This window comes from Aspergillus nomiae (assembly GCF_001204775.2).
Source record: "Aspergillus nomiae NRRL 13137 chromosome Unknown contig00450, whole genome shotgun sequence".
In the NCBI taxonomy this organism is placed as follows: Eukaryota; Fungi; Ascomycota; class Eurotiomycetes; order Eurotiales; family Aspergillaceae; genus Aspergillus; species Aspergillus nomiae.
Window position 1 is genome coordinate 1 of NW_015378505.1, and position 25,350 is coordinate 25,350.

General features: G+C 51.0%; 7 protein-coding genes across 7 annotated transcripts; 5 read left to right on the forward strand and 2 right to left on the reverse strand.

Annotated features, from left to right (window-relative positions):
- Positions 1 to 8,020: 8,020 nt before the first annotated feature.
- On the forward strand, positions 8,021 to 11,868 carry ANOM_010005 (uncharacterized protein; the record flags this gene model as incomplete). Its single annotated transcript, XM_015555261.1, has 14 exons — positions 8,021 to 8,172; positions 8,232 to 8,319; positions 8,374 to 8,445; positions 8,493 to 8,526; positions 8,582 to 8,792; positions 8,860 to 8,951; positions 9,012 to 9,146; positions 9,201 to 9,227; positions 9,278 to 9,357; positions 9,437 to 9,464; positions 9,654 to 9,888; positions 10,014 to 10,276; positions 11,216 to 11,620; positions 11,692 to 11,868. The coding sequence occupies exons 1-14, from the start codon at positions 8,055 to 8,057 to the stop codon at positions 11,866 to 11,868; spliced, it is 1,965 nt and encodes a 654-aa protein (XP_015402339.1). The 5' UTR covers positions 8,021 to 8,054.
- A 47-nt stretch (positions 11,869 to 11,915) lies between these two features.
- Positions 11,916 to 13,343, reverse strand: ANOM_010006 (mitochondrial 54S ribosomal protein mL38; the record flags this gene model as incomplete). The annotated part of the gene is made up of 2 exons (XM_015555262.1): positions 11,916 to 12,734; positions 12,806 to 13,343. 2 exons carry the CDS (start codon positions 13,341 to 13,343, stop codon positions 12,010 to 12,012), a joined length of 1,263 nt encoding a protein of 420 aa, XP_015402337.1. The 3' UTR covers positions 11,916 to 12,009.
- A 190-nt stretch (positions 13,344 to 13,533) lies between these two features.
- ANOM_010007 (mitochondrial 54S ribosomal protein uL4m) lies at positions 13,534 to 14,526 on the forward strand (the record flags this gene model as incomplete). The annotated part of the gene is made up of 2 exons (XM_015555263.1): positions 13,534 to 13,658; positions 13,741 to 14,526. Exons 1-2 carry the CDS (start codon positions 13,575 to 13,577, stop codon positions 14,524 to 14,526), a joined length of 870 nt encoding a protein of 289 aa, XP_015402338.1. The 5' UTR covers positions 13,534 to 13,574.
- Positions 14,527 to 14,943: 417 nt separating this feature from the next.
- ANOM_010008 (mitochondrial 37S ribosomal protein mS47) lies at positions 14,944 to 16,624 on the forward strand (the record flags this gene model as incomplete). The annotated part of the gene is made up of 3 exons (XM_015555264.1): positions 14,944 to 15,142; positions 15,204 to 15,365; positions 15,422 to 16,624. The coding sequence occupies exons 1-3, from the start codon at positions 15,023 to 15,025 to the stop codon at positions 16,622 to 16,624; spliced, it is 1,485 nt and encodes a 494-aa protein (XP_015402335.1). The 5' UTR covers positions 14,944 to 15,022.
- A 605-nt stretch (positions 16,625 to 17,229) lies between these two features.
- Positions 17,230 to 21,306, forward strand: ANOM_010009 (uncharacterized protein; the record flags this gene model as incomplete). Its single annotated transcript, XM_015555265.1, has 8 exons — positions 17,230 to 17,545; positions 17,672 to 17,775; positions 17,825 to 17,864; positions 17,917 to 18,074; positions 18,136 to 18,672; positions 18,721 to 18,997; positions 19,333 to 20,318; positions 20,365 to 21,306. 8 exons carry the CDS (start codon positions 17,230 to 17,232, stop codon positions 21,304 to 21,306), a joined length of 3,360 nt encoding a protein of 1,119 aa, XP_015402336.1.
- Positions 21,307 to 21,395: 89 nt separating this feature from the next.
- On the reverse strand, positions 21,396 to 23,280 carry ANOM_010010 (arylsulfatase; the record flags this gene model as incomplete). The annotated part of the gene is made up of 3 exons (XM_015555266.1): positions 21,396 to 22,607; positions 22,658 to 23,063; positions 23,123 to 23,280. 3 exons carry the CDS (start codon positions 23,278 to 23,280, stop codon positions 21,396 to 21,398), a joined length of 1,776 nt encoding a protein of 591 aa, XP_015402341.1.
- Positions 23,281 to 23,745: 465 nt separating this feature from the next.
- Positions 23,746 to 25,314, forward strand: ANOM_010011 (sugar porter family MFS transporter; the record flags this gene model as incomplete). Its single annotated transcript, XM_015555267.1, has 2 exons — positions 23,746 to 23,902; positions 23,951 to 25,314. Coding segments are annotated over 2 exons (1,521 nt in total), but the record flags the coding sequence as incomplete, so codon positions are not given.
- Between the last annotated feature and the right edge of the window lie 36 nt (positions 25,315 to 25,350).

A 25,350-nucleotide genomic window follows, 5' to 3' on the forward strand; every position in this document is an offset into this window, starting at 1 on the left:
AAAAAATCATTCATGAAAAATGAAAAAGAGAGGAGGGCCCCACTTTTTCAGTTTTCCTTTTTTACATTTTTTCCTTCTTTTCCTCTCGCACTTGTGTTCCCTCCTATCTCCGTATCGACGGGAGCGAAGTTTAAGCGCGAACAGGGATTTCGCCCAGGCAAGAGGCTAACTTACTACACCCTAGTAATCCAAGGAGCTTGCGAGAAAAGAGAAGAAGTGGATTTGAGACCTCGCGGACGGATCCTTTTTCAGCCATGGAAAAGCCAACTTACATTGGTCCGACTACCGTCATTATTATTATTCCTACTCTTCCTCCACCTCTTGTCTCTACCCAGTCTGATGGAACCCTCTTTTTCCCTTTTTCTTGCTGACACGACTCCGTCCTCCCCCGTCTGCCGATCTCTTTCCAACAAAGAATATCCCATTCCGTTTGCATACGAGGTACGTCCTGATGTTCCCTTGAGCGGCGACCGGTTTGACTCGCCATGGTGTATGGAGTATCATCACAATAATTACAAAACAAAAAAAGCAAGCATAATTTTAAAATCAAACATCTATCGAGAAATCTTAAATCCCCGCCGATAATCAAGATCAGTAAGCTCAAGCTCTCTTTCCATGGCACAACATGGCTCGCCACTTTTGGTCACCCTTGCTACTAGGTACTGACGCCGGTCGTACAAAGCCACGGCAAAGACCGAAAGGACCGGTTCATCCATGAAAGACATGGCGGCGATTGATATTGACCTCCTTGATGAGAATTTACATATCTAATCCCATGGTCTGACGGAGACAAAGAAAGGATGACTATATTAATAGTAGTAAGACAAGAATCAGCCATCCTTCATCACACCAACACATCAGCTAATAAAACCGAACCCGGATAATTAATAATACAACTAATAACCCTGCGGAGTATAAAGCATAAATTAAGTAGTATCTGCAATCGTCGTTAGAAATTGGATCTCTCCATCCGCCTAAACTAATGTACCACGCTGAATCCAGCAACTTTGGGGGATGCGAAATGGCGGTCGCCGTCCGAGACAAGAAACTAGACAACGCTTGGGTTTCGGAGAAAGTTTTCAGCCCATGTAGGGATCTTCAGACGAGGTGGTCGCTTTCGTATTTTCTATAACTGCCGGTCTTATTGTTACTATTCGTATCTTGATCCGACCGACATTTAACTCTTCTCGATTGGAATGTGATTGGTGTTCAATTTTACTTTGACTGTCCCGTTCTTAATTTTGAACGGTGTCCGTGCTTGGCCGCCTGTTTTTCTTTTTCTTTTTCTTTTTCTTTGCCTTTTCCTTTCCTCTTTTCGGTTTTCTTTTCTTTTTTGACTTTTTTCTTTTTTTTCATCCAAAACCTAACCTTGGTTTAGGCCCAAGCGCCTCTAATTCCAAGTCCCCACCCGAACAATGGAACACATTGGCGCTAATTAATTTGGCTTGCCTTAGTGGCATGTCATCAGCCCCTACTTTGGAGGTCCCCGTGGTACTGGGCTACGTAGGGAACAATCTGAATCTGATATCGACGGTGCCACTCGGCACCGTCATTGGTGGCTGACTCTCTCCCCGGAGCACCTCTGATGCGGTGTTCGATTCTAGTCCACGAATCCCATGAAAACCGACCAGTTCTGGGCGTTTAAGCCGCATTCTGAAGGCATCCGGGGGGGGGAGACCATAACAGCTCACACACAGCCACCTTCACAGCACCGGAAAGCAAGCGAGATGATGGCAATCTCGAACAGGCTGCAGCCGAGCAGCGAACCCAGTTTATCGGCAACAAGTGGATGTGACACGGCAGACTTCTCCCGCCTAGCCCTTGTGATGATAGTTACTACCTGGGTTCACACAAGAAAAACGAATTAAATAGAATAAAATAAATTAAATTAGCACCTCATCACACCGCACTCATTCAATGTGGCCTATCTTTCCAAGCACTGCCGCGTGCCTTGGTCCCGGCGCCACAACGCCTGGCCCATATTAATCCAAGTCAACTGTACAGAGGCGAGCGTCCCATACGGAGGGGGGAAGTGGCTACTAACGTTACCGGAGTGGGTCGCAGGAAGATGCGGTGCGAGAGACCCGCGATGGCCGATGTCTCGCTTTGGGAACACTCCTTGGTAGTCTGGGCAACTAGATGACGATACTTCTGCTCCTATCGACTCGGGCACTACTTTCGATACAACGAAAAACAAGGCATCGAGCTGATGAACTGTAAAAACAAAACAATAAAAAAAAAACTGCCTTTTCGGTACGCATCTGCAGGTGGCCATGAGTCAAATGGCCTACATACATGCGCCCTACCTACATGCATGGAACCAGTGTTGGTGGGCTCCTTGCTCTGCCAATCAAGACGGGAGGAGGGATCAGGACTTGTGACCCCCTTAACGAAGTTACGTGAAGGGCGAGAGCAGGATTTCTAATTATATTAAAATACTCAGGCTGCATGGTGCCAGCACCACATAACTCGGCGGCTGCTACCCTACCACGCTGCAGCATTCTGGGCGCTTGCATGGGATCCGATCTAGGGTACAGGGCAACGTAGGTACCATGGGTTGAGTCTCACAGAATGTGGCCAGTGCTTTGCTTCATTAGGTTCCAGTGTGCTACAGTGGCAGCCCACCAGTTAGAATGCAGGCTTCGCACTTACCTGTCGATGCTGGGCTGGTCGACGGAACAGACGGTCTGGAACCCTACCTCTGTCCTGATTAGGTTATAATTCACCTTATGTAATGCGGTCTGGGAGTCGAACAGAGGAACTAAAAATACCAGGATGGATTGAGTTAAAGTCAGGCCACAGGTGTGACTCAGGTATGAGAATGACTGTATGCAGGATAATCCGCAACATACCGTCCAAAGATTGAGATGCAACCACATGACCTTAGTGGCCTAACGGGATGGAGTCGCTCTGCTTTAGTAGGAGTGATAGTGCAGTGCACATCACTTATGTGTAATTTTTCCGCTCCTTTCTTTTTCCTTTCGTTTCTTTTTCTTTTCTTACCCCCCTTCCGTTTTTACTTGAATTTGCTTTTTCCCACCAGCCTCTGTGATTGCGTCCGGTGCTTCATCTGATGGATACTTAATATACGTAGCGGACTCGCACAGATTCACAGCACCCCTCTCGAGACCAATACTATGGACTAACTCAGGCCTTCGCGGATGACCCTCCTCGCGACTTCGTCAAGGGATACGAAGTGCGTTCCACTTTCGTCCTCCCCCATAACCGTTCCAGCTTAGCCATGTCACCAATGCCGTGCCACATGCCCTTTGGATCTTCCTACAGATCCCCCTATCAACGCAAAGATCGACTGGGAATCCAATCCCAGGAGCGATGTGATATTGGGACACAAATGCACCTGCGACCCATCCCTGATGAGTGATAGTCGGGGTCCCCACTGATGTTTTCCCGAAACAGGCAATATCGTCAATTATTTATCGGTACCTAAGATCCTGAGCTGCAGTGTCACGGTAGATCAAAGTGGAGCACGGGGCAGAATGTAGGTATTGCAGTCGCAAAAGTTTGTCTTACAGTGGGGATTTGGACTAGGCAATTTCTTTTTCTTTTTTTTCTTTTTTTTTTTTCTCATTTTTTTTTCTTTTCCCTGTATCCACACAACCTCCCCGAAGACCGACTGACGGACTCCTCACTGAGTTACCCGTAACCAGTACCGCAGCTTTAGTCAGATATCCCCAAGCCAAATATTCCCACACGTACAGCTCCACCAAGAAATCCCCCCAACAACCAATAACCCCAAATCGCCTGACCGTTAAGTGGATCCGACTTCGACTCTTCCACTAAAGGGGCCAAGATTCTAGGAGCATTAAGTTCACCAACCAACCCTGTGCCGGGTGTACCTTAGACCACTTGTACGCCATTTCCCTCTACGGGTAAAGAGCAAGCGATAGCTAGTCCCGCCTGGTCCCAAGCCTATCTCTTGTCCTTCGGAAGGTATAGACGGAGGTCAGTATCCTCCAAGGGAAATCCAACCCAAGGGGAGGATCCACCGCCATCGTTTCTACGGTGTATAGTTATACTTCTCAGCCCACACCAATTTCACCCAACCTAGTCCAGATACGTCCAAGCACCGCAGGAAATTGGGCAAACCCTCATCGGCCGAGTAAAGATATCTTAGTCTACCACAGTTGAAAGTGTCGCACGCGCCTCTTGTTCTCCAGTCTCCGTCTCCATTTCCATTTCGATCTCCATCCGGTTTCTGCACCTTCGTCTGGACTACTGTTTTCTGTCTGGGATGGAGTACTTCGCCTTGGCTACGGAGACCGGATAGCAAAAAGCCACATGGCTGACCTGAGTCTAAATCTGGGTCCGGATAGCCGCTACTTCCGTTGGGGCTTGGGCCCGCTTGCTTTTTTCTTTCTTGTGGTACTTTGCCTCTTTGATCTTTTATTTTGGTTACTTCTGAACTAATTTCGTAAATTCCCCGAGAGTACTCTAAGATCCCTAATTAAAGAAGGAGGAGGGGGGGGGGAACCGAAAACTGTGCATGGGCTTATGACTGTTGAAGTTTTCTAAGTTTGAATTCTATGGGGATCCTACTGAGCTAACTCACTACAGTATCTCACTAAGAATCAATGGAACAGGTCAGAAACGACCACGATGCAATCCCATTGAATCTGATGTTGAACCGACAGGGGTCCTGCTGTGAACTGTGGGCGTGCATGCTTACCTCGCAGGCCCTAGTTTCACCTTCTCCTTTCCTCGGCTGACATGAAATCAAATCAATGAATCAAAAGAAAAGAAACACTAGACTAGAAAGAAGGATCCTTACAAAATCCTCCGGAGATAGTTAGTCGACTAACGATCTAGTAAATAGGCAATTAACCCAACTAGCCACAGGCCACAGATTACCATGACTTGAGGGGCAAAAATAACAATAACCATAAACAATGCCAATGCCAAAATCAAACCCAAAATCGAATATATCCGTATTTCCCAAGGAAATAATAAAACGCCAGAGTTAAGCCGCGGACCCGTCGGATTACTTGGCTTCTTCTATTCGCGAGTGAGTAGTAGGGCTGTGGAGCCCGAATTTCCTCGGTGGCTGGCAAACTGGCACGTTGGCGATGATCGCTTCCATAACCTGGACTATCTATCTATCGACTCCGTGGAACTCGCAAGAGGCTTCCAATCCGGCAAAACTAGTACGGAGTAGTTATGTAGTCTATGATTCATTAATGGGGATTATGAACGAACAAAAAGACCGTGGGGATCGGGTTTATTGAACTTAACTCTACTTCAATATCGTTAACTATGTATTTTTAACTTTCCCTTTTACCTGGGGGTGAATGGAATGAATGTACTAGTTCGCGCACTCGATTTAGATTCAAACTATCCAATTTTAATTCCAGTCTTGGGTCTTGGTTTGGGTTGGTTTTGATATAGTTTACTTGGGGGGGGTTCCAACGGAACTGGTGCTGATGACCGTTTTGTTGCTTTGTGCTGAGGGTGCTTTAGTTTCGGGTGGTCCCTGGGTCAAGACTTGTCATACGTGTCGTGTGTGGCAAAACTGCTACCTGGGTGGTATCAGGTATCTAACTAAGCTAGCTTAGCTAGCTGGTTTTAGCTGTTGCTGATCTGTGGTCGGAGACCCGTGGGTGCGGATGTTGTTGGTAGAAAGGTAGAAAGGTAGTAGTAGGTCTGGAGTAGTATGGGGGACAACGGATGGATTGTCCAGGCTCCAGATGACCGCGTAAGTCACCCCCTGGTGTCCGTCCCCCATGTCATAGCCACATTGTGTCTAGGCACCAGGATTTAGCATTGTCTAGAACTTCTTTCTTTTTTTTCTATTTTAATAATACAAGATAGACATCTATCCGGATGTGGGTATGGTTTTATTCAGATGGTTGTCACATGTATGCTGAGCGCCTAGCTGTTGTGTGCGGGGGGACACAAGTTGAATTGCATCCATACGTGTGTGATGTCGACTGCATGGAGGGGGGAAGCGAAATGAGATGAGGCAATCACTTACTAGTATTACTGGCATTGGCATGTATGCATATGATGGAGCATCCGATTTGTTGCTTTCTTGCAGCGTGAGATGGGGATGCGCGGGACGTGGTTGGTGTCTTTTTTGATATCTGATACATGGGTCCACGGCGGTACGGTTAGTAGTTGGGCTTGGATGTGGTGGAGGTCAGGTAAGGTGTTGTTTCAGTCATTTTGGCTGGTTGTTGAACTTGTGATAGGACATGTGGGTTATATATTTTGGTGGTCCGAGGCAAAACCCCGCTCGACAGAGTAAGGGTTGGGAGCTGTACGTCGAGCGTTTGCGTGTAGATCTGTGAGGGCTATGATATGGCTACCTCTACGAGTAGTGTATTCCATTGACGGATGCATGTCCAACCTATCACCTTATCTTCCGTGTCCTGATCTTGTTTTTCAGAGTGAGGGCTGCTATCTGGCAGCATCCGATTTGTGGTTGGCTTGCTTATTGAGTCCATGCAACTGGTAAAAATCCTGTAAGGCGTCGAATACGAGTTCGGTATCGCTATGGTTTATGCAGGATTCGAGACCGTCTACGATACTCACTGAATCTGGATTTCGCGTTGGATCGATCCTATGACTCGCTGTGAAATGTTTTAACAGCAGAGCATACTGACTCAATGGCGCCTGGCGGGTTTCTCCTCCGTACATTAACGTTGGCTCGGACCTGTAAGCAGCATGCTCTTCATAGCCTACTGCAGTTCAGCCATGGCTATCGGTGCAGTTGGTCTCGAAGGGCTTGGACCACCACTGCGAGATACCCCATCTGCAGCGCCGTTCACTCCATACTCGAGTATTGATGCGCGGACTCGCCCAGTCATTCATCTTGAGCGGAAGTAGCTTCGTAATGGCCCGACCTCTCCCTAAAGAGCAGACGGAGACCAATGGTGCAGCCGCTGAAGTAGCTAACTTGGCTGTTCGTCAAGACGCATCGTGTTCATCCGCGTCCTCGTGTAGTGAGAAACAGGTTCCGATCCCATTGTGAGTTGCCCAGTTGATCCAAGACGGGTCATCACATCCATATTCCTGCTCCAGGCTCAACCCACGTCTCCATCTCATCCGACCGTCACCGTGTCCGTACACACAGGCCAGTTTGAGCGACAAAACCCCGTCGACTGGGGATGAAGCATCTGCGACGGTGTTAATGGGCGGTGTATGTGTGCGGCCGTGAGCCAGTGCGCGTGGAGGGAGAGTCGAGACTGGAGGCGTAGTGCCGCACGGGCGAGGCTATGTTGACTCCTGGGAATCCATTGACAGGATGTCGTTTGAGGGAGATACTTTAAAGTGACCCGATTCATCGAAATTGTGGTTTTTTGAAATGGCCCTCGAAGATTGATTGTGCTCGTTTATTTCCACTAGGCTCGTCTGGGTTAGTGTCTCGTGGATGGTACTTTGGGTCGCTGTCCTTTTGCACTGAGTCGTCCTGTAGGTGTCATCTATAGAGCTGTTGCATGTGGTGTATATGTAATTCGTTTGTAATGCAGTGTTGAGTGAGAGGTCCTCGGATATGTGGTCATTGCCAGCTGCTGGATGGAGTATGCGTTGGTGGTCGATCAGTATATTGCTGAACTATTTTTATAGTATTGGATAATGTTCGAATAATTACTATATAGGGTTATCAGTAGAGCTGCTTATGAGGAAACATGATGTAGAAAGGGTGTATAGGGGAAAGAAAAAAGAAGAGAATGTCTTACGCCCATATCTGTATTGTATTCCTGACTACGGCAGTGAGTGAGGATCCCCTTTACCATCATGATGTATACATCGACATCAAAGATGATCATTCGCAATGAGGACTGATCTGACTTTACCTGTCTAATTGAAAAGGAACGCCAGCATTGTAAGTTCAGAACAAATGAAGATTGCTAGTATAGATGCTTGGGTTACTTTAACTGCCTTAGGCAGATGTCCGCAACCTCAGGCTCTAACATACCCAATGTGGAATAGCGGCGGGCATTTCAGTAGGTATGAAGTAATCCCCAATCACCATCGTACTGAAGCTCTCCCCGCATCCACCGGCGCTCGTTTGATTTCAAATCAACTTCTCATCCATGAGCTTCGCAAGACTATTCCGACCCCTCATCGGTTCTCCATTTCGAGCCCAGAATCGATCTGTCCCAGCCCAAGCGCAGCACATCCGAGCCATGCATATCCAATCGATTCCCATGTGTGAGTGACAGGTCAATATCAACATGGATTGTTTTAGTTCCTCTCGCTTACTATCGTAGGGACGGGGAAGGGCAATAACTACGCCTACCTCGTGACGGACGAGCCAACCAAGCAGTCCGTGATCATTGACCCGGCCAACCCGCCAGAGTGAGTTATCGTTCTCAATATGTATTCGTTGTTGGCACGCGCTGATGGATGCAGAGTAGCACCGGTGCTGAAGAGCCATATCGCAGATGGCAAGATTGATCTGACAGCTATTGTTAATACTCACCAGTGAGTTTGGCACTCCCTTTGAGGATGAGCTATGTTGACTGTAAAAGCCATTGGGATCACGCGGGCGGCAATGATGAATTGGTGAGCGAGATCAATCTCCTACCCATAGACCGAAAGTAACGACTAACTGTCTCAGCTCAAAATCTTCGGCAAGCTCCCCGTTATCGGGGGTAGGAATTGTCAATCGGTGACGCAGACCCCGGCGCATGGAGAGACGTTCAAGATCGGAGAGCGCATCTCCGTAAAAGCCCTCCACACGCCCTGCCATACCCAAGATAGTATCTGCTATTTCATGCAGGATGGCGAGGACCGCGTTGTTTTCACGGGTGACACCCTGTTCATTGCAGGTATGTATTTGCCGTTCCTCGATAATTCAGACTATATAAGCTTTGGCTTTATGCTTATATATTATAGGATGTGGTCGCTTTTTTGAAGGTACCGCCCCGGAAATGCACAAGGCGTTGAACGAGACACTTGCTTCTTTGCCGGATGATACTAAGGTCTTTGTAAGTGCATTCTTGACTATTCTTGTTTATACTTTACGGCCGACACTGACATGTAACCAGCCCGGCCACGAGTACACCAAAGCCAATGTGAAGTTCTGTCTTGCCGTGTCGCAGTCAGAGCCTATCAAGAAGCTGCAGGCATTCGCAGAGCAGAACCAGCAGACGCAGGGCAAGTTCACGATTGGTGATGAGAAGGTATTTCCAGAATCAATTATCTTCCTGTAGCAGCTGCTGACAAGCTATGCTTAGCTCCATAACGTGTTCATGCGCGTCAATGTAGGATCTCTCTTGTGCCATCTGGGATCAAAAGCTAATGGTACATCTAGGACCCCGAGATCCAGAAAAAGACCGGAAAGACAAACCCCGTAGAAGTGATGGCGGCTCTACGGGAGATGAAGAATGCGATGTGAATGTGATGTGTAGTGTATGTACAAATAGTAGCATGGGTGAGCGTTGGGGTGATGAATTGAACAATATCCGAGCAGCACATTCGACATCTACCATGAATCAACAGTAAGTTAATACCTAGACCGGCCCAACATCCGCCAATAGCCTGGATACAAACCTGCACAACCATGTCTCCATGATCCAGCAGCACCTCAATCATCGTGACGTCAGGCATGAATCTATATACTATAAGTAACATCCAAGCATGCCATCCATGCTCACACTTTATACCACCAATACTCACACCCTGCAGAGTACACACCAAGTACACACCAACCAATCCCATATACAACAAAGATGTCCAACCAGAACGACCCCCCAGGCGACCCCAAAACCGCCAAATCGCAAATCCTCGAAACCGGCGCCGCAGCCATCCAAGACTTCACGCCCGTGAAACAAATCTGCGCCCATCTAAACGCCTTCCACGTCTACGTCGACGACCCGACCCGCTGCGTCGAGGCAAATCACTACTGTTCCCATATCACAGAAGGTACTGTGCATCAGCCATACATGTATACATATACTCAACCTTCCACCTACTCTACCATGGCAAACGCACACACCGAAGGAATGATATAATATATTGTATTCTACACTAACAACCCTAACCCACAGACCTACGACAATGCCTCCTCTACTCATCACCCGACCGCAACGCCAAACTCCTCGGCGTCGAATACATGATCACGCCGCGTCTCTTCTCGACCCTGCCCCCCGGGGAAAAGAAACTCTGGCATACCCACGAATACGAAGTCAAGAGCGGCATGCTGGTCATGCCTGCGCCGTCTGGCGTTCCCGCCACGGTCTGGGAGACGGCCGAGACGGCCGAGATGAGGGATATCTTGCCGTTGTATGGCAAGACGTATCATTTCTGGCAGGTGGATCGCGGGGACCGGTGCCGTTGGGGGCGCCGGTGCTTATGGGCAGTTTTACGAGTGATGAGGATGTGAAGAGGGTGCATGAGGGGGGGTTGGAGGGGTTGTGTAAAGATAGAGATGAGAGGTTTGGGGTTGATGTTCGACATAAGGGGGATGTGAGGAAGGGGGTGGAGAGGCCGGAGGGGTGGGAGGTGGATTCTGGTGAGTTTTGTCTTCTTTTCTTTGTTTGTTTGAAGTTGAATGATAGTTGTTGTTGTATGGCCGGGCTGACGTGGATTCTAGACGTGGACGTTGCGTGGAAGACGTAGGTTACTGCTTATCATCTACCTGCAAAGCGAAATTGAGCAGTCATGAATGAATGAAAATAAAATAAAATGTATTAACTATATAAAGGTTGTCTCCCGGCATTACCACCCAGCTTCCCATTCCCATAGTTAAATGGGGTCCAAGCCGGGCTATCGTTTAGGGAATCCGACCACCGTAGCGGCCGAAATATGTTCATCTTGCTTCACTGTCCACACTCACGCGTTCTGGTGTTTAATTTCGGCAACGGTGAGCTCTAGCAATTTTAGAAGCGATGTAAATGTGTACTATCACGCAAGACAAGAATAGAATAACATTGTTGGCACATAAATCAACGACCAATGAGTTTTGACTCGAACCGTCCAGAGAGATAATAAATGCAAACATAAAACACTTATATCCCCACTGAACCATTCATCAAAACCCAAACGCGGGCGACGAAATCGACTCAAGCATTGTGCGAAAAAAAAAAGGTCTTGCATGAACAGAAGAAGAAAACAAGAGGGAGAAAAAAAAGTTCCCGCCTTTTTATACCTTTCGCCCCACGTGACCCATCCCGAAGCTCTCCACCCGGAGATCGAGACAGACGCCATTAGCAAGCGAATTGGGAATTGGGAATTGAATTGAATTGAGAAGAGGTCCCCAGAGTTCAACTCAACCAGAAATGCCCAGCTAGGACCGATGTCGCGCCTACTCCGAGAAACACTGCGAAGGGCCACGCCGGGCGGGGTGTTCCGGCTTACGCTGGACGGCGTGGGACTGTTCTGCGCGTGCACGCTTATCTGGGAGCATCTGATCACGGTGCAGCTCAGTGAAGGGCCGTCGATGTACCCGACATTCAGTCCGCGGGGCGATTACCTGTTGATATCGAGGGTGCATAAACATGGCAAGGGGATTGAGGTGGGCGATGTGGTGCGGTTCTATCATCCGACGTTTTTGGGCGTGAATGGGGCCAAGAGGGTCATTGGTATGCCCGGGGATTTTGTCTGTCGGGATTTGCCGTTTAGTACGGAGGTTGGGAAGAGCCAGGAGATGATTCAGGTTTGTTTGTTCTTCTGATGGCTTGGGTAATGGTATGGTGCATGTGGCTGACGGGGTTTTTGTGATGCTAGGTGCCTGAGGGTCATGTGTATGTCGGTGGTGATAACCTGCCCTGGTCGAGGGATTCGAGAAACTATGGACCCATTCCTATGGGCTTGATCAATGGGAAGATCATTGCCCGTGTTTGGCCGCTCTCGAAAGCGCAATGGGTGCAGAATACGATGCAGCCGGCTCAGCTCGACGATTAAGTGGATCTATTCTCTACAAGCATGGTTTTGGGAGTCTGGAGTTGTGGGATATTTGTGCATATTCATACAGTTCGATTGTACAGTACAGATATAAGGCCAATGATAGAATAACCGGAAAGGAAAAATATAGTGGGAGTCCATTTACCGCATGGTAGCTGGGTTTCTCCTCTTGTAAGGCAGAGGCTCGACCCTCTTGCGGCGGAGCTCCATGTCCACCTCGGCGTATCCGCTCTCCTTCATGACCTCCGCCATCGTCGAATCCCATTCGGTACGGAATAGGTGTGCTCCGATGGGCTTCAGGTGGTACCTGGCTTGCAGGGTGCGGAGGAGCTTGTTGTCGCGGGTCGTCTCCTTGGCCTTGACGGCGGCGAAATCGAGCGGCTTCGAATCCTTCTGCTCCATAATGAAAACCGACAGACGGTGGTAGGGGCTACCCTTCTGGGCAACAGGAGGCAGCCATGGCAGGACGACCTGCGACTCCGACGAGAGCGTGGACAGATCGACCTTGGTGGAGACGGCCGAGATGGGTATATTGACCGCCAGATAATGCATCCGGTAGTCGAACCCGTCCTTCTCGACATTGGGAACATCGGCATCGACCACGGCGATCGTCACGAGCTTCTCACCCCGCTCGAAGAGCTGCACGTCCAGTTTTGGTGCAGATGTGCTGACGCGGGAGTTGACGAATTCTCCGGGCTGAACGGGGGACCGGCCGAAATAGAGCTTGGTGTCGACGATGGGATCGCAGTGAGGAAGGACATCAGGGATAACCTTCATCTGTGTGATTCTCTGGACAAGGATCTTGCGGCGGTACTCTCTCCATTTCTTGTCGGCCAGATAACGGTAGATGGGCTTGCTCATATCGCCTGTAATCAACTTTTGTTAGGACCAGACGTAGATGTGAGATAAGGATTGATCTCAACAGGGAAATCCTCACCCTGTCCGTCTTCAAACTTCTTCTTCACCAATGGGTCGTTAATGTCGGCAAGAATCTTCAGGCGTTCCAGATGGAGCTCCATGGCTACCAGGCGCGACTTCTTCACTTGCTCGCCTCCCGCTTCTTCTGTAGGAACCGCCTGAAGCCTGGCGATCTTCTCCCTCATGGACACGATATCCTTCAGCTTCTCCTCCCGGTCCGCAAGCAGGACCTGCCGTGCCTCCTGGAAACATTGGTAGGGCAGTTGGTCGAAGGGGACATTTGGTGAGCTTTGCAAAGCCGCGCGACGTCTGCGAGATCCAATGGGCGAAACACCCTGTCGTAGTAGTCGTCGTTCCAATCGAGGACTCGATACAAGCGCTGGGTCGGGCGCTTTGTGGAAGGGTTGGCTCTTCGGTTCAGCCTGGGCTTCCTCGCGAGCAAGAGCGGTAGTCTGGAAGGCCCGGGTTGACTGCAACTGAAGGGTCGGAAGGGCTCTAGGGTAGGATTTCTGAAGGCATTGGAGCAAAGGCTTTGCTGCCCGCTCGCAATGGGCCATTTTGGCGGGGACGATTGGGTTGGTGAAAGGGTGTAAAGAAAGAACGCGAGGTGGTTCTCGTTCCAGTCGTCGGGGAGAGCAGGTGTTCCTTGCCGGACGGAACTTTTTTCGTTGTCGGAGCCAAGCCTCAGCGGGTTAGCGCCTCCCGTCTGAACTTTTGCTTCATCGCCCATTTGGCAACCCCAGTCCCCCCAATTCAACGACCTTCCTCAGAGCTTTACCGACAGCACAATGCCTGGAGGTGACACGCTTCGTGCCTTAAGATGGCTCTCCCGGAGCACTGGTGGGTTGCTCTCGGGGTCTGAGACCACTACAGTATGTGCTGTTGTTCTCTTTACCTTCCCGGTTGCATTCGAATCGTAACGTCAACTCTAACCATTTTGGTCACCTTTCACAGCAACGATGCCTTACGAAGTCCTTTTCACGGTCAATGGCTACGGAGTCCCAAGCCACTACCGAACACCTTACCCGTGAAGCCCCCAAACCCGTGTGGACTACGGAACCCGCGCGGGCAACCACCTACTCCTTCCCTTCGATGGAACCATTGCGCTTTGTGGAATACCCTCGGAACCATCTTTTGATGCCCCTGCGGAAGGATATCTTACATCGGGCTGTCATCTACGAAGGTGACATGTCCAGACAAGGTTCGGCGAACACCAAGTGGAGGGGCGATGTGCACGGAAGTGGCAGGAAATTGCATACGCAGAAAGGTACCGGCAAAGCACGTGTTGGCGACAAGAAATCTCCCACCCGTACAGGAGGAGGTGTTGCCCACGGTCCTCACCCTCGAGACTTCTCCACGAGCCTTCCCCAGAAGATCTACGACCAGGCATGGCGGATAGCTCTCAGCTATCGGTACCGCCGCGGCCAGTTGATCATTATCGACAACGACATCTCCATCCCGGAAGATGCTACTCCGCACTTGATCAAAGAAGTTTTCAAGGTTAACAACTGGGGCCGCGAGTTTGGACGGTCGACCCTGATCACGGATCAGCTGAACGAGGGTCTGTTTGCTACGGTGCGTGAGGTGGGCGAGCATGCGAAGATTCTGGACCGCAAGGATGTGGATGTCAAGGACCTTTTGGAGACAGGACGTTTGATTATCGAGAAGCAGGCGCTGGACCGTATCCTGGCTAATCACTCGAGGGACTTGGCTGTTAAGCCTGCGAAGGCTCTGTATTGATTTGTCGACGGGCGAACGGATGTTACTTTTTGGGCTTTGAGGAACTGTTATCTGTACAAATAGAATCTAGCAATGTATGATTGTCGCTTGTAATTTGACCTGAAGAAGCAGACCAGCTATATTTCTCTTTGGTTGATCGTGTGATATGGATACGCATAGGGAATGAGTTACTTCTACTACCTATACCTGAGAAAAAGACCCAGTCCGCTCGTGATTAAGTGCAGACCGAGGAATTCATAATTTATAAAATAGATTCAGACCAAGAGAACCAGTCAAAAATGGGCCAGTGTAGGTAATGGCTGGGGGCCGGCTATCAGCTGTTTACAGGACGCTCGGCTGCTCAGTCGGCGAGGAAAATCGTCCGCCGGGAAAAACTCCGAGGTCAAGCGAAGCGGAGATCGTCTTTAACCGTGAGCGTCTCGATACTACTAATACACCCCCTCTCTTCGCCCTTTCTCTGTTTCTCCTTCCTGTCCGACAGGCTAAGGTCTGACCAATGTTACTCCGACACAATATCTCCCGGTTCTCAACACCGTCGAGCTGGATCTCGCGGGTTTCACCAGCAACCATGCCTCTCCGCGCCAAAGTGACAAACCCAGCTTTCAAAGCTGCCACAGTATGGACTTGGGCCTTCTTTTAGTTCTTAATGCATCGGTTGCTAACGATTGCCATTATAGATGTCAACTTCCACGAACCTCCCCAAAGAGCTGCCCGGCGATGAGCCCGACGATGTTTTGTTCAATTCTTTGTACGGCGTGCGCTTGGTCGAGCTTAACCGCCCTAAGAAGCTCAATTCACTGAACGGTTCGATGGCTCGGAAGATCCTCCCTCGGCTGAAGGTGAGCTGCATTGGTGAATGGTTGTACAAAGGTTATGGTTGCTAAGCGTGGAATAGGAATGGGAAAAATCCCAGCTGGCCAATGTTGTCATGGTTGCCGGCGCAGGCTCAAAGGCTCTCTGCGCAGGCGGAGACGTTGCCGCCCTCGCTCTGCAGAACGAGCAGGGCCCCGAGGGACAGCAGAAATCGACCGACTTCTTCGGTCTGGAATACCAGCTCGATCACACCATCGCAACCTACTCCAAGCCTTTCATCTCCGTCATGGACGGCATCACCATGGGAGGCGGTGTCGGCCTCAGTGTTCATGCCCCCTTCCGTATCGCAACCGAACGTACTGTCTTCGCCATGCCCGAGACCACCATCGGATTCTTCCCGGATGTTGGCGGCTCTTTCTTCCTGCCCCGTCTTGACGGTCAAATCGGAACCTACCTCGCCCTCACTTCGGAGCGTCTGACCGGCGTCCAGGCTCTCTATGCCGGTATTGCCACACACTACTTCCACTCCAGCGTGCTGAGCAACCTCACCAACCGTCTGGCTGAGCTGGTCTTCCAGGATCAGGCTACCCCCAAGGAGCGTATGGACTTGGTCAACAACACCATGGCTGAATTCTCCACCGGTCTGCCATCGCTCGCAGAGGAGCCAATGCTTCTTGCTGGCGGACTGCGCAGCGCCATTGACCGATGCTTCAAGTACAACACCGTGGAAGAAATCTTCCAGGCGCTGGAGAAGGAGACAGAGCAGAAGGAATGGGCCCAGAAGACCCTAGAGACTCTTTCCATTCGCTCCCCCACCTCGCTCAGGGTCACCCTGCGCCAGATGCGTCTGGGTAAGAAGTGGTCCATCTCCGAGACCTTCCAGCGTGAGCATCACATCGCTGGCAAGTTCATGCAGCACCCGGATTTCGTCGAGGGTGTCAAGGCCCGTCTCATGTCGAAGCCTCCCCGCCAGGCTTCCTGGCAACCTGCTACCCTCGAGGAAGTCTCCCAGGCGGATGTCGATGCTTTCTTTGAGCTCCCCGACGAGAAGTCTCGCCTGCCGCTCCTGAGTGATGCCACTTACAGTGCATATCCTCATGCCCACTACGGCCTTCCCACAGAGAAAGACATTGCGAAGTTTGTGCGCGACAGCACGGAGAGCAATCAACAGACGATCAACGAATTTGTTCAGAAATGGGGCAACAAGGAGGGTGTCCGGGAGAAGGTCGCGGAAGTGTTGGCCAGACGCACTGTTCAGACTCCTGAGGGCCTGCGTTGGGAATAGATATGGGAAAAAGAAATAAACGGCGATTTTCAATTCCTCTGTACTTTTGATTGTCAGGTTTTTACAATGGGTATAATTTTATTGACATGTATTTCATCGATTTACAGGAGCTAGACGGTACAAATCAGATCTGTGAGCGTACAACCTTTGACCTTGAACCCAATCGTAGTAAATGATGTGCGGAAGAGGTGGAGTCTAGATGTTGTTAAAGAAGGCAAGAGTGTCCTCCGTAGGTATGAATGACTTAGTAGGTACTACCTCATGGTATTAAAGCAAGCACTTTATGGATCCAAGGTTGTTTTGTATTTACTCATGACCTTAAGACTAACGCGTGCATCGATTGACAATTGTTGGGGATAACAATGGATCCATAATCTAATCAGATAACAAATTGGATTTGTTTGAGTTATCGGCAATTAAATGCGCTTCGGTCCGGCACCTTCATATGGTCAGTCCACCGCTAACCCCCGTGTATTTCATCTCTCAATCCTCGTCATCGACTCTGTGACAGACTTCAAATGCAGGTCAAGAATGAATTAAGGGAACAAAAAAAGCAGAAGTAGAAAGAAAGAAAGGACATATCAATAGATTCGTTATCTCCGAAGATGTCTCGCGGGGACTCCACGGATGAGGCGGAGCCGTTCCTGGCACCGTCACCTTCATCAGAGTCTATCGAGACTCCAATACGTGCGTCAAAACCAGTACTCGTCAGACTATACATCTCGCACAGCCTGTCGACATGGAACTCGCGCATGTTTGAGTTCGGAGCGGTCCTGTTCCTGGCCTCGATCTTCCCAGGCACTTTGTTGTACGCTTCCATCTATGCACTGGTGCGCTCTTTGTCTGCAGTACTATTATCGTCCTGGTTGGGCTCGATAGTAGATCGGTCGAACCGCTTGAAGGTGATCCGACAATCTATTAGTATGCTCTATCTGTCCTCTATTCCGCTGGAGCCATGAGATCGCATAGTTAACCAGAGTCTAGTATGGCAACGACTTCCCGTGGCATTATCTTGTGCATGCTTTGTTGCACTTCTGACCCCATTAGGGTCGCCCTATATCTCTCCGCTCTTGTTCGCCGTGGTCACTCTGCTTGCGTGCTTTGAAAAACTGGCCTATACAGCCAACACCGTGGCGGTAGAAAGAGACTGGGTGAGTATTTCCATTTATTGGGTCAAGTTAAACACTCTAACTTAAAAAGGCAATCGTTGTATCAGATGCATTACAAATCCCAAGGCAAGGTTAGATTATCTTTTGCGGTAGCACTGAGGAAGTAGACTGACATATAGTCAGACTTGAATGCCTCCATGAGACGGATAGATCTCGTCTGCAAGCTTCTCGCTCCTGTAGTTATCTCTTTAATAGATAGCTTTTCTACCCGGGCTGCGATATGGACAACCTTGGGCGTGAATGCTTCATGCGTCTTGGTGGAATATTTTGCAATAGCGCAGGTACCATCACTTTATCACTTTACTCATTCCAACTCAGTCGCAACCACTAACGGAAACATAGGTATATCAATCAGTGCCAGAACTGGAGCGAACTCAAGAAACCGATGTAAATCAAAATGGAGAAGAAGCAACGTCCGAAGATCAGATTCCTCAACGCCGCATAGCTCACAGCATGGTCCAGTACACTAGAGGTGTCGTTGCACCATGGCGGGAATATGTCTCCAGTCCTCTCTTTCTGGCGTCATTCGCCCTGAGCTTACTTTATCTCACTGTCCTTTCGTTTGGAACGACGATGGTGACCTATTTACTTCATACCGGCTTCAATTCTCTACAAGTCAGTGGAATGAGGATTGGTGCTGTGATCGCAGAACTGTCGGGGACATGGGCCGCCCCGTTCATCATGAATAAAATCGGGCCCATTCGGTCCGGGCTGTGGTTCCTGAACTGGCAATTTGGCTGCTTAGCCGCTGCAGTTGCTGCTTTTGCCTTCCTCAACAACAGCTCTCAGCTTGTTGCGGTGAGCCTCATTGTGGGCGTTGCCCTAAGTCGCATTGGACTATGGGGGTTCGACTTGTCGGTACAGTTTCTCGTGCAGGAGGTAAGCATGGCCCCAAGAGAATCCTAGCTCATCTCCTGACAATTATAGGGTGTCGATGAACATGCACGAGCCCGATTCTCATCCACAGAAATGGCACTGCAGAATATCTTCGAACTGTTCTCGTTTGCAACAACCATTGTCTTCCCGCTTCCGGAGCAGTTCAAGTATCCAGTGTATATCAGCTACGGGGCAATTGCAATGGCGGCAGTATGCTTCGCAGCGTACGTCCGGAAGGAACGAGGGCATTTGCTGCATACATCCAAGTGCTTTGGAGGTGATAAATTGCGGTTGTTTGGTGGGGAGGTGCCCACCAGGGACATACGATGTGATGATTAATGTTTGCATGTATAGTCGGGTTGCTTGTACCACCTGTAGGATAAACACAGAACCAAAACATAGAAGATTCATTACACAAGAAGGTTCAGCAACCCTGGTTTAATTCTATATATTTTTATGTTTCATCCATATTTACTTAGGATAAATCACTATATGACCTGCCAATCACGCCCCTTGCCGAATTGCGGGGAAGCGCCGTCCATCTTTAGTTTCTTGAATTAATCCAACTTCAACTCCTGCACTGCAACCGCGACACCATGACTACAGCGCACTACAGCCAACTATGGAGGTAAGTCCCCTGAAAGATGTCTCACAAACCTATAGCTAAGGAAGTTCAGGTTCCGAAAGCACGGGGAACAGGCCGATCAGGGCCCCGCCGCCGCACCGGCTGCTTGACATGTCGTGCACGTAAAGTCCGCTGCGACGAGGTCAAGCCAACCTGTGCCAATTGTACTCGACTACGACTGCAATGCATCTACAAGACTATTGTTCCAGGGATCGCATCCCGACGGAGCACCCAGAGGGTACCTCAAGTTCCTCAACAGGCTTTCACTATCGACCCGGCCCCCGCCCATGTTCCAGATCGTCTGGATGTAAACTACTTCGACACAGTTCTGCAGCCTCGTGAGCTGCGTCCTCGCCGGGCATCGCATATGTTGCCTCACCAGATGACAGACCATACGCTACCATCGACATCGGTTGCAGTTCCTGATTTTCCAAATTTTGATATGCTCAGCTTTATTGGCGAGATTACGTCGGATTTCGAACAAAAACATCTCGACCTGACGAACGGGGTGTCGGCGTTTACTCTTACCAGTGACGCACTATCGCCAACGACATTGGGGAATGTTGGAGGTAGTAACTATATACTGCAACAGCCGACTTGGACTGTTGATACATCCGTCGGGACACTCCCCAGCCCGAGTGACAGTCAATCAGATGGGGTACAGAATATACCCTCAGGTGATACAACTATATGGCCCGAGACGAGGGAAACTTACGAAGAACAGCTACTGTCTCATTTTGTGGAGATAGATCCGCCGCCTACGCCATTTGGGTCTATTTCCCTAGAATGGAATTATGTACGCAGCGTCATTGTCTCTCTTTCAGCAGATGCTAGTTACTTGTTAAATGCGTTGTATTGTTACTCTGATATACGTAAGTCGATGGAAGAAGGCAAACGGTGGAGAGCGGCCCCGGTGTATCATCGCCAGGCGAGCTCGGAGATCCAGTCTTGTATCACTGAGAGTATGGATGATTCGCTACTGAAGAGGGCATTGACGGCGGTTTTCCTGCTTATGTTGTCGGAGGTATGTAGGTGTTTTCTGGCATGCGTATCGAGCTAAAAATGCATAGGTAGTGTCATTTCCAGAGCTAGGGGACTCTAATACGTCCTTTCTTCATTCGGCGTATTTTTTGCTACAGCGTTTCCACCACCGAACCAAGTCATGGACCGGGTTTGGCCATTTGATAGTTTCCTGGATCTCTTTGTTGGATGTCAGAGCGCTAATTGCTGGCCGTGATGGGGATCCTCTTGTTGAGCTAGGGATGCTAGATCAAGTGGATACGGCTGAGACAGGCCAAAGATCGGAGGACGAGCTCCTCTCGAAACCGGGCTATCTCATCCACAATGCCATTGTTGGCCCCGCATATTCCTTCCTATTCAAGGCTCAACAAGTAATCCGCCGTATTGTCTGCCTCGATATGCACCACCGCAGACGCGGGACAGTCAGCGATGAGTTCGAAGTCCTCCAGATTGCGCACCAGATCGGTGCCGACCTAGAAGCCCTCTGGAACAAACGCCCACGGGTGCTAGATATTTATGACAAGCCAGAAGAACTATATGATACCCTTCAACCAGCTGTGGCAGACGAAGTCTGCCGCACGTTTCGCCAGTACATGGCCAATTTCTTGGCCATCTTCATCTATCTCCACCGAGTGGCTTTCGTGATCTATCCGCGGACAGACCGGGTGCATCGCGCAGTGGACCAAATCATCCAGCTGGCCACGGTGGAGTCCGGCAGTGTGAACCATCGCCTGCCGATCAGCTTTACCTGGCCGCTATTTGTGGCCGGGTTGGAAGGCTCACTGGAGCAGCGAGGATGGATTATCCAGGAAATGCAGCGCATGGCCGACTTGCCTAGTGACCATAGGCCCGTGGCACAGCGACATCCCAACGCGAAAAAGATACTGTTGTTACTTGAGGAGATGACCAAGCGCCAGGATGCGTCTCGAACGTGGGCAGACTCGCGCCTTGTGCGGCGAGAACTCTTCGTAGACCCCTTCGTACTAATCTAACCGACATCGTGTGAAGCTCAACAACGTGAATCATACAAGATCCATCAGTCATGACATTCGTACAGAGATATATACCAACAAATCTACAGCTAAAACTGCTTAACAACTCTCTGGAACCTAGGGGGGTTTCTCATGAACTTCTCAGGCTCATCCCTCGCCCCTTTTTTCCAATAATCATACTCCATCCACGCATTCTCTGGCATCTGTGCCTCCGTTGCCTCCAGAAAATCTCCCAGATCTGGATTCAACGGAATCACTCCCGTCTCAATGACATATTGATCCCATAACTTTAGCAACTGCTTCAACCGATCGGGATATTGGTCCGCCAGATCATGGATCTCCCCCGGATCGTCGGCGAGATTGTACAACTGCCACCGTTCGGGGCCCTTCGGCTTCGGGATATAGACAATCTTCCAGTCCCCGAAGCGCAGTGCCGCTCTCCCACAGGTTTCCCAACCCTGGATAAACTCCTGCTCATGAATCCGGGGCGCGTCACCACTCGCCCAGGGGTAAAAGCTGCGACCACGCATGGAGACAACCTCACGACCCTTATACGACGGCGCCGGGTGCGTCGCGCCCGCCATCTGCAAGATAGAAGGAGCAAGATCCATAACTGTTGCAAACTGATCCGTGATGCTTCCGTTACGCACATGATCCCCCACGGAAACAGACGACGGGAACCGAGCTAAGAAGGGCACTCGCACACCTCCCTCGGTGGTAAACGCCTTGTACAATCGGCTCGGCGCAGTAGCGGCCTGGGCCCAGCGGGGTCCATACCAGATGAACGAGTTACCGTTGCCAAGGTTCTCAAGTGAGTTATCATAGTATTTCTGGAGATGGGGCATGACACCGCTCTGGACCATGGGGTAGGCTTCGTAGGCAGCGCCCTCGGCACCGTTGTCGGACATGAAGCAGACAAAGGTGTTCTCCAGCTCGTCGATGGAAGAGAGGTAGTCGACTACCTTGCCCACGTTCGCATCGATGCACTCCACCATTCCGGCGAAGACTTCCATGGCGGTGCAGGAGAGCTTCTGTTCCTCTGGCGTGAACTCGGACCAGGGTTTGACTTCGTCTGCCACGACGGGGTGGGCTTCTACGTCTGAGCGGATCATGCCTAGCTCTTTGAGGCGCTGGAGACGTTTCTGACGAAGTGCCTCTGGACCGTCGTCGTAGACACCGCGGTAGTGGTCGATATACTCGCGAGGGGCTTGCAGGGGCCAGTGTGGAGCTGTGAAGGGCAGATAGGCGAAGAAGGGACGCTCATCGGAGCGGTCGTGCCATTCACGGAGGTACTGGAGCATCTTGTCGCCATAGCCATCGGTTGAGTACCAGCCTCGGGCAGCTTCTTGACATACTTGTCGTCTTCCATGTGCAGGGCTATATAGCTAGCTTCCAGGAAAGTAGGTGTCTCGTCGGTGCCCTGTAGCTGGGGCTCATAGGCGTAGTGGTTTGAGCAAGCGGGGAGATGGGCTAGAGAACGATCGAAACCGCGATGAAAGGGCGAACGCTCAGGTGTCAGACCCAGATGCCATTTTCCTGACATGAGGGTGTGGTAGCCTGCGTCGCGGAGGACCTCGGGGAGGGCCACCACGCGCTCGTTGAGATACCCCTCGTAACCTGGCATACCGCGCTGGGGCGCGGTGCTCATCGCGGAGCCTTTGGGACCGTTCTGACCGGAGATGTTGGTCCATTCAATGAGGTTGCCCAGGCCAGCGATGTGGTGGTCAGTGCCAGTCATGATCATGGCACGGGTGGGACTATTTTGGTCAGTTCTATTCTTCTGGAGGTAGTATTGGGTGTCATGAGAGGAACCTACGAGCACGCAGCCGCAGCGTGGAAGTCCGTAAACCGCACACCCTGCTTCGCAATGCGATCGAGATTCGGCGTGCGGATCTCGCCGCCAAAGCAGCCTATATCCGAGAAGCCCAGGTCATCGGCGACGACGACGAGGAAGTTGGGGCGTTTGGGAGCCATGGTTTCTGTTAATAGTGCATAGAATATAGTCTAAAGGCCCCATGTCGGCCGGAGAAGCGCAGAATGCGCTCTATTTATCACGATGAATACTATCTAGAACTATATCTTGACTATATCCGATCGTCTGTCGGCTGTCGGCTTTGCGAAACGCCTGATCCCCAGGGGTTGGCATGGAAGTACTGTGTACCTGGGGTAGCAGCATGCTGAATGGCGGGTTGAAGGCTGGCTCCAGTGAGATCTTCGAGGGAAGAATATCATTTCCTGGTTGATATGGCGCCATTAGGGCTTTTGGTTGCGTCTCCAAGTCGCTCGGCTGTCGGCTGTTTGTCGCTTTTGGGCGTCATCAGCTGACGTCAGCTGCCTCCCTTTTGGGTAGTCCGTGTACGTACTTCGATGTTCATCTCTCCTATACAAGGGGATGCATATCGTCTTTAAAGAGAGATCCAGAATGCGGAATGGAATAATATGAGGTCCTACGAACAGATCCCGCAATGGGATCATACCGATTCCACCGTGCACCCTGAGCCGCTCCTGTCACGACAAGGAGTATTCCGTATATACTGGCTCACGGCCATTGTCTGTTGCGGTGGCATACTTTTCGGATATGACTCGGGCGTCATCGGTTGGTTGAATTGTGGTATACATTCCAGATCTATCTAATACTCCGCAGGGGGTGTCCTCACCTTCGACTCCTTTCTCCGCGACTTTCATTGCACCCCTGATATCCAAACCCGCGTGAGTGCTCTCGCGGTAGGGATCCAACAGGCCGGCGCCCTGGTTGGCTGCCTGGCAATATGGCCTGTAACCAACCGCCACGGTCGTCGACGGGCCATGATGTACTGCTCCGCCATCTTCTGTCTGGGGGTCGTCTTCGAGGTCATCAACTCGCACTCCCTGCCACTCTTCTACCTTGGCCGCGTCATCTGCGGCCTCGGGATCGGGGGATCCGCCACGGTGATCCCCATCTACCTCTCTGAAATGAGCCCGACAGACATGCGCGCCCGCCTGGGTAGCTGCTACCAGTTCACGTTCACCGTCGGCATCCTCGTCTCCTACTGGGTCGATTACGGAATCCAATTCCGCGCCCCCACCGCCGCGCAGTGGCAAATCCCACTAGCCCTACAGCTCGTCCCCGGCGCTCTCATGGGCCTGGGCATGCTGAGTCTCGACGAAAGCGTTCGCTGGCTGCTCAGCCAAGGCGACTCCCATCGCGCCTGGACCAGTCTAACCTGGATCCGGGCATCGTCCGGGCCCTCTGTGGCGGCTGAATTCGCCCAAATCAAAGAGGGCATCGAAGCCGACCGCCACGCCACCGCCGACTTCCATGTCCGCGAACTGCTCGAAAGACCCAATGCCCGTCGATTCCTGCTAGGGATCAGTCTCTTCCTCGCGCAGCAATCCACCGGCGCCACGGCAATGGCCTACTTCGGGCCCCAGTTCTTCTCGCTGTTGGTGGGGGACAGCGGTGCAAACCAGTCCCTCACACTCCTGCTCACGGGGATCTTCGGCGCCCTGAAAGTCATCAGCTGTCTTGCGTTCATCATCTGGGTCGCCGAACGCTTCGGCCGAAGACCCCTGCTCATCCTCGGCGCCCTGGCCATGTCCCTCTGCATGGTATCCACTTCCTTTGTCGTCAGATCTGACCCGTCCTCAAGCCACACCACCAGTAATACTAGCATAAGATCCACAGGAATATTAACCATCTCCCTAATCTACCTGGACATCATAGCCTACAATTTCTCCTGGGGTCCCCTCCCGTGGCCCTGCACAGCCGAGCTCTTCAACACGCGCATCCGCGAACCGGGCGTCGCAGCCGGCGTCGCGGCCCAATGGCTCGGCAATTTCGTCTGGTCGGCCAGCACGCCGTATATCCTGGCGGGCATGGGCTGGGCTACGTTTTTGTTATTCGGGGTGCTAGATCTGGCCATTGCAGGGTTTGTGTGGGGCTGTTTGCCTGAGACGGGGGGGAGGAGCTTGGAGGAGATCGAGGGGCTTTTTGAGAGTGTACTGGATGAGGAGGGCTTGGGGAAGGGGAGTGATTCCTCCTCCTCCTCCTCCTCCTCCTCCTCC